We start from the raw sequence: 18,931 nt of genomic DNA, 5'->3' as shown, positions 1-18,931 counted from the left end.
CCCACTTCACCTCTCCCGATATTGGTCAGTCGAGGAGCTTATTTCATTTCATATCGGCCCACTCATCCTCCTCTAGGAGTCCTCCAGAGTTGTGTCCGTTATTGTATACCCAGTCCCACACACTTAAGCCAGTTGTGCAGATTGTTGCATTCACAGAACAGCCCGGTGCCTAAGCAGGCTGCAACACTGCTCACAAACACGTGACTTTCAACGTATCTGCTGTTGCATGTTCTCTGAACGTTGCTGCAGCAAAAGCAGGCAGCCGATGACGGAGCAAAAGCTCAGACTGATCGACAGCCCACCCTCGGCGTGGGAAAGCTGTGTGCTGAGATGTCCTGCTCACCCAGCCATCATTGCAGAATAAAAATCAGACCAGGCGAATGTAGGGAAACCGTGGGGCGAGTTAGCATCACAGATTGGTGCCATTTGACATAAGAGAAAAGGGAAAAAAAAGCAGACTGCTCTTGAATACACAGCACTTCATGAATGCAGTTTAAGTGTATATGTAAGTGGGCTTTAATGTCTTGAATGGGGATTTCAAAATATATGTTATATTTACATTTCGAGATAAACCTCATGTTATGATCTGAAATATTTTCTAGCACCACCATATGGTGACTCCTTCCAGATGTAAAAATAAATTTCCCCGTGATGTGGCTTTCCCTAAAATATTTCGTAGTATTTAGTCTCTGCTTTGTTTAGATGTTTTCACTGGGCGGATCCGACAGAAATCCTTGTTTCCCGTTTAATTGTTTCTCAAGTGTACAGATATTTCATCTCGTCTCCTGCAACCACCCCCTTTGGCAGCCCCTACTTCATCAATGTCTCTCTTCTCGTCTGTTTTATGCCTATGAATCATGACGTTATAAATGATGATGACTTATGAAATATTGCTTCATTAGTCTAACTCTCGCAGATAATCCTGCCCACTCTGTGTAGCGTTTGAAACAACGGCATTTCATTTATTTTAATAACGAGCTTCTTTTGCTTTTGGAAATAGTGTAGAACACAGACATAACAAAACTATTTTTAATAATGTGAGGTTTTAGCCTTTTATCTTTGCTTAAGCTGGTTCAGTTGAGATACAATGATGAAGGTAGCAATGGTCTAACTCAAAATTTGTTCTGGTGAATTGGCTCCCTGGGTGAACCATGTTTTCGAATCTTTGGGGTACCCTTCAATAATTTAATTTTCCCGTAGGATGCAGATCGCTCATGTCTGGAGTCGAGCCTTTGACTCATTAGCATCGATGTCTAATGCTCTGCAGGGATGTATTTTCCGCGTGTCGAGCATTATTCTCTCTATTGAGTTTTGAACTTAGGTGTGGATTAGTTTTCTCACCCCACGGACATTCCCATCATCTTTTGGTGTGACGTACTGGCGATGCTGTGGAGGGGAGTTTAATATTCCCGAGTACTGCTTATAAAGAGGAAATTAAATCTGTGTTTTATATACAATCTGGCATCTGTCAGGTTGAGGGCTAGAAACGCTGTACGAGACGCATGCAGTTTTTCTCGGAAATACAAATGTCATTGAGATTGAAAAAACATTTGAAACTGATTGTACACTTTTGGCGTTAGGGTTGTGTTTGATCGATGTTCCGGCTGCCCCAGAGTTGTCCAGTTGTTACCGGCATACCTCCTGGCACCTGAAACTTTCAAACAAACAAATATACAACAGAAATGGGATTGCAGAGGAAGTAACAGCACTGTGAGAAACATTTACACACAATCAGGCCTGCTACTCTCTCGTACTCTGGGCATCGATGGCCTTAAGTCACACCACCACCGTAACATGACCGGTCGCTCTCCCCATGCGGACTACCTTCACAAGGGCCAGGGATATCCATACACCCTAGAGGGCCCAGGAGAGATGCCGGGGAACCCTGAAACATTTACTCCACACCGTATTAGCGAAAGTATATTAAAAATGCATTATTTGGCACTTAGCATCCGTTCCCATACAGGCGATCTCTTGTTTTAATCACACCAGATGTCTTTTGTGTTTATAATCTTTTGGGAGGGAAGGGGGACCTAAGTGTTCTCTCCTGTGCCAAATATCTTTTCCCTCATTTAGAGAAAGCTTTGCTAAATAGGCTTAAGGCTTACATGACAAGACCCCCTTCACTGTGAAAAATAGTTGAATTGCTAAACCTTTCCTTAAGAAGCTTAGCAAAATCATTTTGTCACAAATACTGTAGGTTCACATTTAATTCTGGGGATTTTGCAAAAGCAATAAAACTGATTATGAGAGCATTCTGCTAAGCTCTGATGCTGTGTATTATTTATTTATTCGTCTACTTTATATTTTTACTATAGAGGTCTTTATTTGGTTTGTACATGAAGTCTAATAATAGACGAGACTTGAAAAACTGGGCTGTGTTGGCCAGTATGTTCGACTCCATAACACAAACTGATTCCTGTACATACAGTATATGGAGCCATACTGTCTAGGTCTGAGACTAAACGTTTTTCAGCTAACTGCCCCATTACACATGTGAAGCTAGACCACATATAGTGAAAATTACGAAATTACTGTCAAGATGCTGTCTCCTCAGTTGTCATCAGCACGAATCGCCGCTCCATTTTTACTTTTTAACAGAACAGCATGACAATGAATTCCATTACAAGTCCCCTAAACACATGTGATATGACCTCAAAAGATCAAACCCAATGCCTTCCTCTCCTGTCCTTTCCTATGTTCCCCAGGACCTTGATACACTAGAGAGCATGTTTTCAGGTTGAAACAAACTTGTTTGTGTCTCTTTCCAGCGAGAGAAGCTGATACACGAATTGGAGGAAGAAAGACGATTGCGACTCGAGAGTGAGAAGCGATTACGCGAGGTGACGGTGGAGTCAGAGCTCAGCAGGACTCAGATGGTTTCATTGCAGCAGCAGTTCTCCAGGTACTTGCTTTCCAATGTTTGCACGGTGGACCACATCCATACGGGACAAATATATATTATTAATATACGGTAGAGATGGCATTTTCTGTATGCCTACATTTACGCCAAATATATGGGATCTGTTTTATTAACTATAATTTGGTCTGCAATCCATATATTTATTTTATAGGTTGAAAATATATGGTGAGGTTAAGTTCTACAATATATTGTCAACATATAATATCACTATATGGATTACAGACTAAAATATAGTTAAAATACATTCGCGTATATTTTTTATATTCAAAAAAGGGTCCAGTTTTTGCGTTTGAAAAATATGAGAAGCAAAGAATTCTGCCGTACATTAAAAATATATATGTGTTTCCGAATGGGCAGCATTGTGGTCGAGTAAAACTTCTCGAGTCATCCGTTTTTAGAAACTTCAGTGTACTAGATTTATTCAGGACGGTTGTGCGACGCGGAGAACATTTCCCTTTACTCCGCTGGGAACAGGAACATAATAAATGTTTTGTGATCATTGGAAAGAAATATTTTATTTCCTGAAGGAAGGAATGGTTATGTTAATATATATAAACTTTGTGAATTATTCAACAGTTTTCTCACTATATATATATTTCTGCTGACATAAAAAAAACAACACTGCTTCTGAAATATTATGCTTTTTCAATTGTGAGCAAGGCCTTCCCTACAGCTTGCAGAAATAAAAATACCATATGTAAACAGGAGCTTAGATGACACAACTAAGTTGTTGCTCTCAAACACTGTGTGTGTCTGCAATTTATAATTAAAGTCTCAAAATTAAAATAAAATGTTAAATATATCCATACAAGAATTTATATGATATAATTATGCCCTCTTCTCTACTAATAACACAAGTTTTTTGTGAGTTCCCACACTGCGAGGAGAACTTTCTACTTCATAGCTGCAGCACTGTCCCAACGGGGAAAGTGTTGGGTGAATATTGACAGGGGGGTTATTTTCAAACAGTGCTGAAGATTGTGACATTTTTATATCAACATACCGTACAATTTCTGTGTAAGTTTTGATTACTAAAGTTTGTGTTTGTTGCCTTAAGCCAACCAAAACGAAATGAACCAGAGACTGACATAATGAGAAAAGGCATCCTGGGGATATTGTGTAGCTGCCGTTAGCACAGTCTGTTATCCTGGTGCATGTGCGGAGATGGGTACCCTGTCTCATCAAGGGGGCATTAGCGTTGTGCGCATGAATGCTTTTGGTCTGTGGCGCATGTCGACTGCGGGAATATGTTCCAATGTGCATCATACGCACTTATCCTCTTACTTTTTATTTACAATATCCTTTTTCCCTCCAATGTTTTACCTCTTTGAGCGATGCTTGGTTATCCACTCTCTGGTGCCATGGCAGTGACCAGTCAGATCTCCTCGTGGTCGTTTATACAGAGGGGTTTTAATAGATGCAACAGCCCAACAGCTTCAGAAAGAGGCCCCATCCCTGCGCATCTCGGTACAGCTGTTACCAGGAAGCTGCCCGGGGTGTCCCAGTCTCTGTGTCATTTGGACAAGTAGGAAATTATCCATTACGGACCTGTAGGGGTCTGACAAATGAGATGCGTGGTGATCCTCATTAAATTATGTGTTGGATCTGAGCACAGTTCCGAGCGGCTGGATTCCGAGCTTTGCATTATTTAAGCGGGCAAGAGGGACTCTTTCCAGAGCACACATCTGTAGGGGGTATGGGCCACAAAAGATAATGGCCTCATACTTCAGCGCATTGCTAAATAATGGGCGTTACATCCTTCCTTTCCTTCTTTTTTCCACTGCTAGCTTCTTGGCCATTTAGAATTCGGACTATGAAAAAAAAAAACACAATTTATGTCTACAGGAAAAGGGGAATAATTGACGTAGCAATGAGATGATCAGATGTTTCTCTTAAACGTTTTCTTTTTCGACTTGATTTCAACTGAAAAATACACAAGACATCCTTGTGCAATTGCTGCTTTTTAAAAGTATATAAACTTCTCTTCTGCATCACAGTTCATCGCCAGTAACATAACATGGCATGTGTGCTTTTAAACAGACAGTGTGACCTTGCGCTGTTCACAAAAGACACACATGTAGTTGTGGTATTAAAAAAAGCAGGTCCACAATGTATAAGCTTGATTTTCAAACAAAGACCCCCGTTTCAGCGAGCGTCCACTGGTGTGTGATGTTAGGTGGAATATCTCACACCTCAGCTTGAGTGTCGAGTTAATAATCTTTCATGTGAGGAATTGGACTCATGATTAGTCGAAGGTGATGCGAGACTCTCGCTAATGGCTGGCAATGATTGCAATGCACTGAAGCACATGGCCACGAAGAGCTCTTATTATAATTCTCTAAGAAAGTGAAATTACCACACCGCTATTGTGTGAGTGGCTGCAGAAATCTCTTAACATTTAAAATGATAATAAAGATAAAAAAATATGGAGCAAAGTACCTGGATGATACAGGAGCAGTGTGTAACAATGCTGTTAGTGTATAAGAGGCAAATGCCAAATGATTTATAAACACATCAATGCATGTGCAGGTGTGGTGTAGTTCAGCTGCCATCATTGGGGGTCTTCTAATGGCAAGAGTGAGAAATAAACTGCCAGGAAACATCTCCTCGATTTTCTTTTGGATTTGATTTATTAATATTTATTTAACATTTAAACCGATTGTTTTCCTCTGTGTCAGTGAGATTCCAGGCATCCAACACTGTCTGTAAACACTTAAGGACCTGTGAATTAGATGTACTTTTTAATTTCTTTTTCATTGCATCTCAGCACTGTGTTTGTGTTTTGCTTTGAAGAGTTTCCAGAACAGGGGTTCAGCTGGTGCCCAGATGCCCGGCGCTCCGAATACCTGATCGACCAAAAACTAAACGAAATCTGCACTGCATGTGCGGCTGCTGAATGAGTCACAATCCTGCGCACTTTTGAAACCATGTGGATGTAGTATAATAAGAATCCCGTGTAACCAAAATAACCAAATACATCATAAACCGAGGTCAGGGGGACCGAATGTTTTATGGGATTGATTTACAAAATAGATATATTTAGAAAGTACTTAAGAACAAAAGAAACGCTGCGAATGAGAAAACGGCATGTGGCACATCTTTTTCGTTTTGTTTCCACTAAGGTATTGATCCGGTGGCCTCCTCAGCTTGCTTCAACAACAATAATAATAATAATAATAATAATAACAACAACAACAGCAACAATAATAATCCCAGTTAATTAAAAGTGCTTTCTTTTTTCAGTCATTCAGTCTTTTTTTCGACATCATTTCCTCGTAGAGCTTAACAGTTTGTTTTCACTTTGTCAATTCCTTTCGGGATTTTGAAGCGCTAAATGAAATCCGCACAAAGTCTTTTCTGTTCCGGGCTAAAGAGAGATTGAGATCTGTTAACTTCGCAGAATATTTTGCATACTTTCCAGTCTGGGTGTTTACTGAGAGTTGCAGTAAAAGACGCATACTAAAAGAAAGCATGCGATTTTGTGAACTTGTTTTTGCTTACTGAAAAAATACCCAACGAGACTTCCTCCTCTTCCTCTTCCTCCTCTTCTTCCTTACAGTAAAGCTACCCTTCCTCTCCAGTGACTGCTCTCTGAGGAGTAGAGGCTTCTTAAAAAGGGTGTATTGCCTGTCCAATAATTGACTGATTGGCCAACCACACACGAGACGCGAGACAGCAAGTCCGATATTAAGTCTGATGACTGGCCAATCGGTCGATGAAGCCTCCCAGACCAGCACCTGAATAGTCTTTCAGTTTATGTGGAAGGAGAGCTCAAACTAGCACAAGGCACAATTTGCTCAGCACATGTAGTGTGTCCTTGAGATTTGACAAACCATCCTGTCTCAGTAATTATTGTCTTACCCTAAGGTACTTGTCTTAAAGTCTTAAAGACATTTTCACCCCAGAAATATACCATGTTACTTGGCTTCTAAGAGATCACTTATATCCCTCATAATGGTAATTGGTAATTTTAAATACTTGCCATCAAGGTAGTAATTAAGAAAAGACTCGTTACATCTGTTTTAAATCAGTGTGCACTTTTATACCACAGTTTCAGAAACAGGCAATGGGTTATAGAATTGACTGTGCTCATATGTTTATGTATGTTTTATATGTAATAGGAATGATTTGACTCATATTTCAGTCATTTAATTATATGCCAAAGGACATGTGATACTCATTAATGTCTCAGTCAGACTGTACTGCCCATGGGTGCTCAACATCAGATGACATCAGAGGGCGTCCATCATGGCCCAGTGGTAAGATGTCATGTTTTAAGATGAGTCAAGGTTCATGCAACATGTGAGAGGGCTACGCTGGGATGTGGTGCCCTGTGGTAGAACCTCATGCAAAGTCACATTATATTGGGTGCCATTGCTGTGACTGGCAGAAAGGAGCCGTGCTTTGTCCACATTGTTTCACAGCTGCATATTACCAAGCACCCTTACAGAGAGTTACAGTTCGTCCTTTTGTCACAGTAATGTCAGAGGCTATTTCTGGCAGATATTTGTTGTTGTCAGAGAAGAGGAAGAGCATTAGACCTCTAAAATTGCAAGGCATTGCTACCAAGATTACATTGTTGCTTTTGGCAGATCAAACCATCACAGTTATCATGTGACAATATACAGTATACATACATATACATATGGATATAATTACTAATTTACTAATTTATAATTATTAATTTAAGATAGGGTAATGCAGTTTATTTTTCCATAACATAGTGAAATTGTTGTATTTTATGTGTCCTAAGGGCTTTATTGAGGTCAACAACAACTAAAACCATGAGTTTATGTGCTGTATAACTCTCTAGCCTAACCAAACTCTCAAGCTCTCCATATGAATGCAATTATTGTGAATCCCAGAAAGAGCAAATGTGTTAAAATGTTTCAGTGTAATGGATGGAACGGAGTGAGTCATAAAGTAACAGGTATAGGGGCTTTCATATTATCTAGAGATGCTCACAATGAGTCCAGAAGAATGGGTTCAGTCACTTAGTCGCAACGTGTTCCCAGTACGATTATATAAGCTCCGATTTTATGTACGGCGGCTGACGGATTGCCTGTAGGACGGCAATATGTTAAGATATCTCTCTGCCAGTGAGGGGTCCAGTGGAAGGCAAACATCTGTAGGTACGATTAGAAAGGATTTGAAGACCTTCCGTGCCCTTTTTAGCATAAACAACAAGTAGAAAATAATTTTCAATTCACTCTTCTAACTGCAATTCAATAGATTTTTTTCCTTTTTTGCAGAATTAAAAGTAACGGCCTGCTTTTCTTAGGATCAATTAAAATCTGAACCATTTTTCTACGGATTGTACAAAATGTTGAGGTTAATCACAAGTGAAATAAAGCAGCAGGTTTGATATGAACTTGCTATCCTTCAGCCAGGAGTAAATGTTAAGTTAGAAATCCCTTCTAAAGATTTAACATCTGGGCTTTCATTGTTTTATATTCATATGCTGCTTATAATGGCAGTTATCAAGTTTTACATAGACAGGAAGATTTTACAATCCACATTCATGGTCATATATATATATATATATATACAGTCACTTCCACAATTATTGGCACCCATATTTTACTTTATTTGGGCATTTTTATGGTCTGTAATAACCTGAAATGAGTAGTGTAACAACAATGTGAAGCTTCCAAGGAACGTCATCTTGCACACATCTGGTTTTGGTAACCCATTCCTGTTCCGACACCTTTATGGAGAATAAAAATGAAAAAGTAACACATGAAAACATGTGTTACTGTTGTGCTCATAAGCAGCAGGGCGTTTTTTCAGTTTTTTAATAACATCGCTGGATGTGAGATTATTGATACGGGTCCAGTTTGGAATCTCCCAGTTATTAACCAGCGTTTATTGCTGATAACGTCTCGTGCAAAAGCTCAGTGAAGCAAAGAGGAACGTAACTGTTGGAGTTTAGGTCCATCCCTGTCTTTGCTCTGGGAACGTGGTCATAGTCTGGCAGATGCAAGGCCTGATGGGAATTCCCCTCCTGACTCTGACAGCCCACTCGGTGCATCCACTGGGACTTCAGGAGTCAGTGAGTGGCACAACCCAGATTGGTGCCATGCTCTCCACATTGCATGGCTCATTCTGCAGTCCAGATGGTGCCTCTTGCTAATTTAGTCACTTGGCAGTGCCTAATAATCAATCTTTTATGGTGTCTGATTAAAGTATGTTCATTTACACAACATGGTGAAAGATATGTGCCACATGCTTCTTAGAGACACTTTTCCCCATAGTGTGGAACTTACTAAAAGTAGTTTAAAGCAAAAAAAAATGCACAGACAGTAATGGGTGATGCATGGAATACCATCAACGCCGTAAGAGATTGGGATGTTAATACATTTTTAATGGGACACAAAGCAGACACTCACCCCTGAGCTGCTACCCTACCTCTTTCACTTAAAAGGTTGAATAAATAATGCTGGAAACACATCGGCATCGTGTGCCCATTACTGTCTTTGTTAAAATAATACTTGCACACTGTTTCCGCATGTATGGCCTTTGCCAACTCATCCAGTTTTCCTTTGCGATATACAAGCGCATTATATAACTGCGTTACATCAGCGCCAGCGCAATCTGTTGCTTCGGCAATGCCTAGCACGTTAATGGATGCCAGAGAGGCACTAATGACCTGCATCAGTGCTATACTGCATCTACAGAGAGGACAACATAATGAGAGCTTGCATCTCCCATCAGAACGAGAAAGAGGAGACTGGGATTGTGCTTATCTGTGATTAAGCGGCGGAGGAATACTTCTGTGTCGGATGCTTCCAACTCAGCAGGCCAGCAGATTATTATTAAAAGTACTACTTCTAACAAACATATAGTTACATTTTAGTTTGCAAACTGGAAATAATACATATCAGGATTCCATTTTATCTTGGAGATATCCTGTAAATGAATAGATAGCTGGAATACATGTAATGTGTTGTGAGATAAGTATTGAACAGTTGGGAGTATAAGTTGCTCCAATGCCCTGCATTGTGAAGCACAATTATTATTCTTTTTGGGATTGCCCTCCACCATTTAATGGAAATCCTCAGCTAAGACCTATAGTATTGTTACAGCTGATAAATAAACCTTTCTGTTCTGCCGGAGACACTTATTTACATTTGAACATGTATATGTATACGTTTAAATACTTCCATTTTCAATATAGAACTGTTACTTTGAAAATAGTGTCCTTTAGCAGAGCATGGCAGAGCAAGGTAATCATAACAAAACAATACACAATTTCAACTTTATTATCAAATTGACAGTCGCTGCCTAACCTCCTAAAAGCATGTGGCTTGGCATACGCCACCAGAACACACAATGCTGGTTGTTTCTGAGGTGTGTCCGTTTCAAAGACAGTATCTCTTTGGGTCTCTGTTGATTTGCTCTCTGATTTCCTAATCACTTGTAATCCTCTCCGTTGATTTTGTAATTTGCACACACCAAAACCGAACGAGACTGCACTTCTCTCTGAGGCTCGCATGAAGTGCACGCATCACAGCTACTTCCTGGAGCTAATTATCTTCGAAAGCTGTTGACTATCAGATGTGAAAGAGATCATGCTTGAGCGTTCTGTATAAAATCAGCTCAGACGGCGGAGATCTAGTGGCCCGTTAGGAGGTGGCGGCCGGTCGTTAGCATAATCGGCTCGGTATGTGGCACAGTCACAGTGCTGTCTGCTTCCTCACAATATGAGGATCACCCCGCCCCGGGATTCAGACAAACCAGTTAGCCTCGGGCCCGGGATTTCTGAGAGGGCACTGCCCATGTGGAAGACATTATTGTCAGTGTGCCTCTGGCTAAGGTTTCTTTTCTTTTGCCTAAAAAACAGCCACAAATTAAAAGACAACTGTCTAGCGTTTTATTCTCGGTTAAAAGCTTTTCCACAGTACGGGCGCAGCTCAGACATCTGAAACTGTTTGTTTGGAAATATAGGCTTTCCAATACAAACTCTCTAGAATAAGTTATTCTTATGGTCAGCCTTAATAGATATGTATTTGCACAATGTGATAAATATGGCTGGGCTGTGGTTGACCAATCGTAAATGTGTGACAAACTCCTGAATGGACTAGACACTCATTTGCTTTTTGACTTCTTCTAAGTATTTCCGATGTATGATTGTATTAATGCTCAGGATATGTTTACTGATGAAAGACTGGCTGACTAAGAACAATGTGATTAGCCTTTAATATATTCCCACCATGTGTTGCACAGCAGAACGAGAGATGAGGCACTGCACTGCGACCGGACTAAAGGAGAGGCTACCATTGCTACCTTAAACACAGCCTGCAATCCCCTGCACTAAAGTCTCTGCCTTTCCATTGTAAAATAATAATAATAACGATGATGATGATGTTGACCTCTCTCCATGCCAGATGTACCTGTCTTGTTAGTGGATTTAGCGTACTTACAGAGAGATGAATGATCCTGTCCCCCGCGGTCTGAACAGATGGGACATCTGTGTGGTCAGTTTAATTAAAAGCTTAGTGGCCCATGGATATCTCGGACACAGTGATGGAAATGCAATGGTTGAGTTTAACTTTCGCCCTATTTATTCCCTCCGCATCAGACTAAAGCAGGTCATATCTGTGGAGACAACGAGGTAGTCAAGTCATTTCTGTTGTACATAACGTACGGATTACTGTCTGAAGAGGCATTATGCTGCAAGCACTTTCGATATGAGTTGCAGTCATCCTCAGCTTTCAGTCCAACCTGGGGACGGCTGTAAAACATGTTTGTGTTGCATATAAAAGATTTGCACTTCAAATCCAGTCCCGATAGGATTGTAAAGCAATATTTCTGTGTGAAACACCTACGTTTATTCCTCTTTTCCCCTCCTATGTTGTCTCTTCTTTGAGTTCAAGTAGCACATTTTTTTATATATAGTTTCAAAAGGTCTAATTTAGTTCTGGAGCCAAAGGCCTTCATACCCTGTTTAAGCTGTATATCCAATTCTGATCATCAGAAAACGTTTTCTCTTTTATTTGATCTTAAAGCAGTCTGCATATGTATGATATTAGGAGCAGATGAGTTTTGTGGGGCATCAGCTGTATTTACAACCCCCTGGGATTGTTTTTACTCTCAATCTGAAAACTTTTTCTCATGCAACTAAAATCTTCTGAAAATAACATAAATCAAGATCTTAGTAATTCAGTGTGTGACTTTGTTTTGCAAGGTTATACAAAACTAGTTGATATATTAACTGTTATATAATAAACATTTTATACCCGACAGCTTTTATCCCATTGAAATCATACCCTATAGCCTGTTATCAAATTATCATGTAAACTGTAGTTTAATATCAAGCACATTCGTTTTAATAACAATTAATTATTGGATTTTATTCTCTGTTTTTAGTGCCAAGTATTAACAATGTGGAGAGACTGGGGCAGTAACAGTTTTGCTTAATTGGGAAGCATTTAGTTTACTACAAATTTGAATAAGAGAAAACTATATATTTGTGTAAGTGTAGCATTCACTCATGTAAAATAAAGGGATGGATTTTGGCAATTTACTCTCATATTCGTAATATAAACACCCATTTCCAAGAATAAACATGCTTTGGAGGAGAGCCACTTTCGGACTGCTGGGTTTGATAATCCTCTTATTTAAAAAAATATATAGACTGTTTCCTAACATGCTTATGGGGCAGATAATCTTAAAATAAAAAACAATCCCAGTGTGGAGAGAGATGGAAGATGATATCGTCTGATGATCAAACTAATTTTAAATAATGCAGTTAAAACATATATGAGTCTATATTGAAACTGTAAGGCCACAATACTGGGACACATTTAAACTGTGATTCATGTGTTGTTTTCTATGTAACCCCTCCACTCACTGATCAGTTCGTTTGCCGGATTCGGTTTAGTTCGGTGAACATTTATTCATACTGGCGTTTTAGGCATTTACATTAAAACACTGAGAAACAGCCTCAATTATTTATGTCTTCCTGGTTCTGTGTAGGCCGAAAATCTATAAGGGGAACCAGACATACACCAGGATAGAAAACAGCTTCGTTTAAAAAAGACAACAAACGCAACAAGCTCAGCCCTGGTCCTTTCTGAGAGTCACATCTCGTTCATCAATATCACCAGAATTTGAAGGGTCCAATATAAAAACAGCTGTTCTGCTGCTTAGGCAACATCAACTTCTGTATTTTAAGTAAAGAAAACACAGAAAAAGAACCGCTGGGTTTTGGCAGAAGTCGACTTCTTATTTGAATTGTGTTTTTATACATTCCTGACGTGTGCTCCCGCGTGAACATTAAAATATAAAGTTAGCCTTCCCTCACAGCTGCATAATAAATGGGAGGAGAGCCGCTGAGTGACACGACCGGCCCCCCAGCTCGGGGCAGGGCTCTCCGGGCTTCTCTGTGTCTTGTTATTAAACTGTGGGATTAGTGGGAGACTCATTCTGCCCGGTGATGTAGGTCAGATGCTGGCAAGCCCCGTGGTTGGAAGTGAAATACTCATCCCACTTTTTTTTTTTTTAAGTGCAAAGTGGTCTACTTACTTCTGCAGCTGGGGCCAACCAGAGAAGCAGTCAGGGGAGAAGTTCTTGCTTGGTGCACGCTCTGAGAACGGTTACAACAACCCAAAGCCAAACGTGAGCCGGGGTCGGCTGTTTAACCCGTGCACCGCGGTGAGATTTATGAGTCATGAAGGCACCATGTGGAAGCGTTCCTGTGCCGCACAGTGTGGGGCCAGGCTAGCACTGCCTTAAAAGAGCATCCAGCGGCCGCTCAGTCTGCGAGCGAAGCCCACCGTGAGAAGTCGTTTGTCCCAGCCCGGAGAGGGGAGTCGAGGTTGACAATGTCCCTGCGGGCGCCAGGCCGGACGAGGGGCCCTCTGCGATCCCTCACAGAGGACACAGACTTTAGGCTGAAGCTGAGGGAAGCCGTCTACAGGTACTGAGATCTTTACCTACCTCCCCTTCTCGGTTCAGAGGTGAATCAATAAATCACTGACACAGAAGTAACTGTGTGAGTCATCCTTAAACTTCGCTGCCACTGGCTGCTGCAGGCGGGGATGGGATGAGTAATCTGTTCACATAACTAATACAAATGACCAGAGTCCAAAGTCCACTGGTGCTGCTAACTAAGTTTAATTACAGTAACATAGTTTGGAGCTAGAGCAGAAATGTTTGAAACCATACAATGTGTTGCAGATGTTGAGGAATAATTGTGCGAAATGTTTTTTTTATGAATGCCTACTTTGTTTGGAATCTAACTCTTTGCTGTCACAATTTAAAAATGGGAAAATAATTTGGCGTATAAATTAGTTGCTAGAGGCTTTTTTTTCGAATGGCTAGAGTTGTTCTTCCGCATGTTCCGCTGTGAAACCCACTTGAAAAGGAACCAGTGTCCTTTAAAGTTTAAATACCCTGAAACGAGTTTCTCCTCGCCATGGTACCCATGTGCCCATAATTGGTTCCAGTCCTGATCTCAAACGTGCATTCCACAGCGCTGGGACTAACAAATCATACAACGATTCAATAAACCTGTCCCGCGATCCTTCCCGATTTGAAAACCAGTGCCTTTTTATGAAACCAATTCCTTTAATTTGGGGGATTTATAAGAGGTTTTCAATCAGCGCAGAGGGAGATCCCAGCACATCTGGGCAGAGCCAGCACAGCAGATGTTTCAGGAGCTAGAAACAATCGGGGGAAGCTTCACCTTGACATCTGCTGGCTGTATATGCACTGCGCCTCCTGCCAGAGTCTTTGAAGCTGCCCTACTGCTTTAGTCATCAAGACAGGGGAAAACTAGACTGCCCCAAAAGTCAGACAGTTTAATAGATAGCAGGCTTCCTGGGTCTAAATATAGTTATGAATTTGTTTGTTTGCAATTTCTTTCTCGTTTCAACTCCTGACAGACGCTAAGTAATGGTCTCTGGATAATTGGTCAATGGGATTTCGCAAAGTATACTCACAGAGGAGTTATAAATAGCTTTGTTTATGGGGGGCTTCTGATTCTATTTTTACTTCCAGCATCTGGCCACGGCGATGAGTTTGACTTGCTGTTGGCTGTGTGAAAATCAAGGGGTTTTTATGATTATAAACAGAAAAAAGCTCCTGTCGCACAGCCTCTGACATCTGACACGAACCAGCATCGTTTTAGCCGTAAGAACTCAAAAACTTTTATGATATCATCAAATGGAATAACAACATAAACATCGCGTTGGCTTCCAAGTTATTCGTCCACATCCAGGGGACCAGATAAGACCATTTTGAAAAATCTGCTAACTATGCGTTTAGGTAAGTTAAGAAAACTCAACAATATGGTGAGTTTAAGAAATGATGAGAGATTTAGGGCCCTAATCCTTGCCATTTTAATACGCGGAAATTATGACAAAAGCAGGGTTAAAGTGGTTATGAAGGGATCCACATCTGGCAGCAGGTGGGCCACCCCATCTGAATTCCAGGAGAGGGAATTCTGGGAATGTTTTCCCTGCTTACTGCGCGCCTCCCAGTCCGGGTCATTATGTGAAGCTTACCATCCATACCGTATGTGTGCCAGCATCTGATAATCTGATAGTCTTTCTAGGAAAAAAAGAGTGTTTCAGCTGGTTTTCACCGAGCTTGCAATTATCGCTCCCAGTTTTGTGTGCGAGAGATTAGCGACCCCATGTTTAGGCAGAACACATAATTTGATACAAATTTGGGACTTCAGTTTGATACCTACTGGAAATTAGAAAACGAATGTTCAATTAAACCTTCTTCAACGATGATGATGCTTATTATTCTCCTGATAACTTTGAGTCGGTGTTATTCCAGCCTTATCTCATTCCTGCTCTGAGAATACTACGTTTACCTCTGAGGGACTGGAGGCTTTTACATGTGTGAATTCAGCCTGCTGTTCAGTTCAGCCCACAGCAAAAACCATAGGTATCCCTGCCTTAAGACTAAGTCACTTAAGAAACTGTAGCACTAAGACCTGACCACATCCAATTCCTCAGTAGATACCGACACTCCGAGTGTGTTTCCGCCGAGGATTAAACCGGCTTATTATGGACCTTTACAGGATCTGTAAAAGAGGTCAGATTACAGATTTCTGAGAAAGTAGGGCAGCCATGTACACATCATAGGGATGGGTGCCTCATGTAGTTGTTAGCCGGCTGACGGGGAGCTGTCGGCTGTGGGATATTGATGACAGAGAATGGCACAGTGACTTAAAGGGAGTGATATAGATTCTCCTCGACATGTCTTTTGATAAAAGGAAAGCACCATGAAATTCCTTTGGTCGTCACTGGATCACCATGCTGTGTGGGCACAGACACACACGAGACAGACATACACTACTTCTTAGGTCACACACACAGACGCATATTGGAAAAATACATCTGTTTATGTATATCGATGATCAGTTTGCAGAAATGAACAATCACACGATTGCATATTTATGCCAAAGTGAGAGGAATTCTCGCCGTTGCTGATTTGCTGGGTTTTCTAAGAGGGTTAGAGTACTGCACACCCCGGAGATTTACTTTGGGCGTCCACAACCGAGTCTCCCGGGCTAAAGACATCAGCCACAGACATATTTTCTACCCTCAGGGGACTCATCAATGCTCTGCAGCTGTGCTTGTGGCAAAGGATAATAGGTTCTAGTTTTACGTTCGCATTAAATACCTGTGTTGGGGTTGTCTTAACGTTGCGTGTCGGTTTCATCTGTTGTTTGGGGAGATTAAAAGACTTAGAGAAGTAGAAAGGAGTCTCAGGAAGGAGGAGGCGCTCTGCCGGTGTGTGCCAGGATATAACTGTTGATCACAAAAGAAGTACAGTGTAAGACGTTTCTGCCGAAATAGCTTTTGTTCAAGTGCTAACCGTGTTTGACAGCTTTTGCCTCAGAGGTCCTTCTTCAACAGCCAGAGCAATCAAGGAACAGGGCTGCGAGGAAGAAGGATTATGTAATGTGACAGGATAATAATATGTCTTTATTTACAGTCCAGATCATCGTAAATATCACGGCACTTTGATATTTGAGTGGCTGTTTTATGACCAGAATAAAAACCCGACTAAGTGTAAAGCATCTGTGTAAACTGCTTGTTCAGCCATGCATTATATTTCTGTGTCTTAACCTCCAAGAGGGGTATGGTATTTACATCGCTTTTAGTGCCTCTCCCCATGTTTTGCATCCATAGCGCACTGAGAGTCAATTGTAACAAAAATGCATGGTGAGTAAACGTGGAGATCTGATGAATATTTAACATTTTATGGCTCGTGTCAACATCGCGTTTAATAGTCCAGATCTGTGCACCTTTAGAGAACAACCACATAAATAAATAATATGATTCCCCTAAATAGAAAGCTTTTGGGATAGCTGTAGAGGATTCCAGTAAGAAAGAGTCGACAAACACATGGATGGCATATCTTCATTTCCTGTTGTTGCCTCCTCTGCTTCGCTTTCATGTGCATCTTATTGAAAGGTCAGAGTTCCGGCAAAGAAAAGAGAGAGAGAAAAAAAGCCACTGGTCACCAGTTTTGAAACTTTGTAATGCTATCCATTCTTAACACGCATGACAGCCTCCTGTGTTTTACGACTCTTTCAAAAGGGGGGACTGGACTTGAAACAAACTGGTTGGTTTTCATGTGGCCAGTGCCTCTGCAGAGGGGTCTCCTTGGCAGTGATTGAGACCCATGTCTCCATGTAGAAATCCCGGAGGCCTGAACACAATCTTGGTGAAACACAAAAGTATCTTTAAAAAGGATAAAAGGCTTAGTGCGTACTTACACGTCTGGCAGGGTGAGTAGCACTATGGTTTTGCAGTGAGTAGACAGGGAAGGGGTTGTGGGGGTGGAGGAATTAGGTGTTTTCCACACAAAAATAAAGCCTTAAATAGTGAAAACGCTGACTAGCCAAGATGTGATTAAGCAGAGAAGGATAAGGCGATAATATTTATCCATCAAATGATGGTCATGCGTGGTGCCACATGCCCTGGATCAGAAAAAAAACATCTGACCTGTTGTTGGGTCTTGGTGATTTCATGTGTCTTGCAAGCTTTTAATTGTATGGCTGTCCAAATTAATTTACAAGGTGGAGGGGTGAGCTGAGCTGTTAATACACTGTTGATGGAATAAGACATTGTTGAATGACTTTTCCTGGAGGTTTGCCTGCTTTGGCCAGGTAGGTTCACACTTCGAAACTGTCTAACAGTGAAAATAAATTACCTGTGATAACATTTTTAGAAAAAACTGCCTAGTAACTTCAAGTTTTTTTTTTTTTGTATTGTTTTAATCAACAAACAATCTACTTTGAAATTGTGTGGGTAATTTATTTTCAAAACGCTAACAGAAGACTTTAATGGATTATAAGAAATAATGTCAATGCTAATTAGTGAAACCTGTTTTTATAGAATGGTATAATGTCTATAGATTAAATTGATGAAGGGAATTTGAAATCTGGTTTAAAATCAGATACAGCCAGGACTATGTGGTGCATATTTTAATTCAAACTAAATATACATACAAAACACAACGGTTTGTTTTAATTAAGAAATCTTTTGAGTTTTCTGTGATAAAGTTGGCTACAAATGTATATTTTTGTTCTGTAGAACTGAGCCAAACAGTTAAAACAAAATGTGAGCAGATATTAATAGTTTAATATTCTAGAATGTGTTATTAGCCTGTTTCATAATTAAGCATCTGATGATTTAAAGAGTGGTTCTTGTGCAGCTAATATGAGTCAGAACATTACTTTTTAATGCAAAAAACATATAAATATCCACGCAATCTCAATAGCTCTGGGTCTTAATGCTGTATATGTGAACTTGTCGGAATAATATAGTTTAATTTATTGGTAAATATCTCATAGGAGTTGCTTTAGTGTGTAAGTAAATAAAAAACAAATGGAAAAAAGTGTCATGGCAAATCCTCTTGGTTCACATCTGCCAGTGAAGAGATAATACCAACAGATAGTTTGTGCACAGTTGGGCAAGGTACCATAACACAATCACATGATACTATGTGATTATTTCACTTTTTGTGCACAATTATTGG

The 18,931-nt window shown here is 40.5% G+C and overlaps 1 protein-coding gene across 6 annotated transcripts in view; it reads left to right on the top strand.

Annotated features, from left to right (window-relative positions):
* Positions 1-18,931, top strand: part of LOC136711978 (nck-associated protein 5) — a 187,571-nt gene that overhangs the window by 96,096 nt on the left and 72,544 nt on the right. For all 6 annotated transcript variants that reach the window (XM_066688605.1, XM_066688607.1, XM_066688608.1 and 3 more), the window contains one exon: positions 2,772-2,905. In XM_066688605.1, coding sequence (XP_066544702.1) covers positions 2,772-2,905 — 134 coding nt within the window. The remainder of the gene's footprint in view (positions 1-2,771; positions 2,906-18,931) is intronic.

This window comes from Amia ocellicauda, chromosome 16 (assembly GCF_036373705.1).
Source record: "Amia ocellicauda isolate fAmiCal2 chromosome 16, fAmiCal2.hap1, whole genome shotgun sequence".
Lineage (NCBI taxonomy): Eukaryota > Metazoa > Chordata > Actinopteri > Amiiformes > Amiidae > Amia > Amia ocellicauda.
The sequence above is the reverse complement of the archived record's forward strand: the minus strand, read 5'-3'. Positions and strand labels throughout refer to the sequence as shown.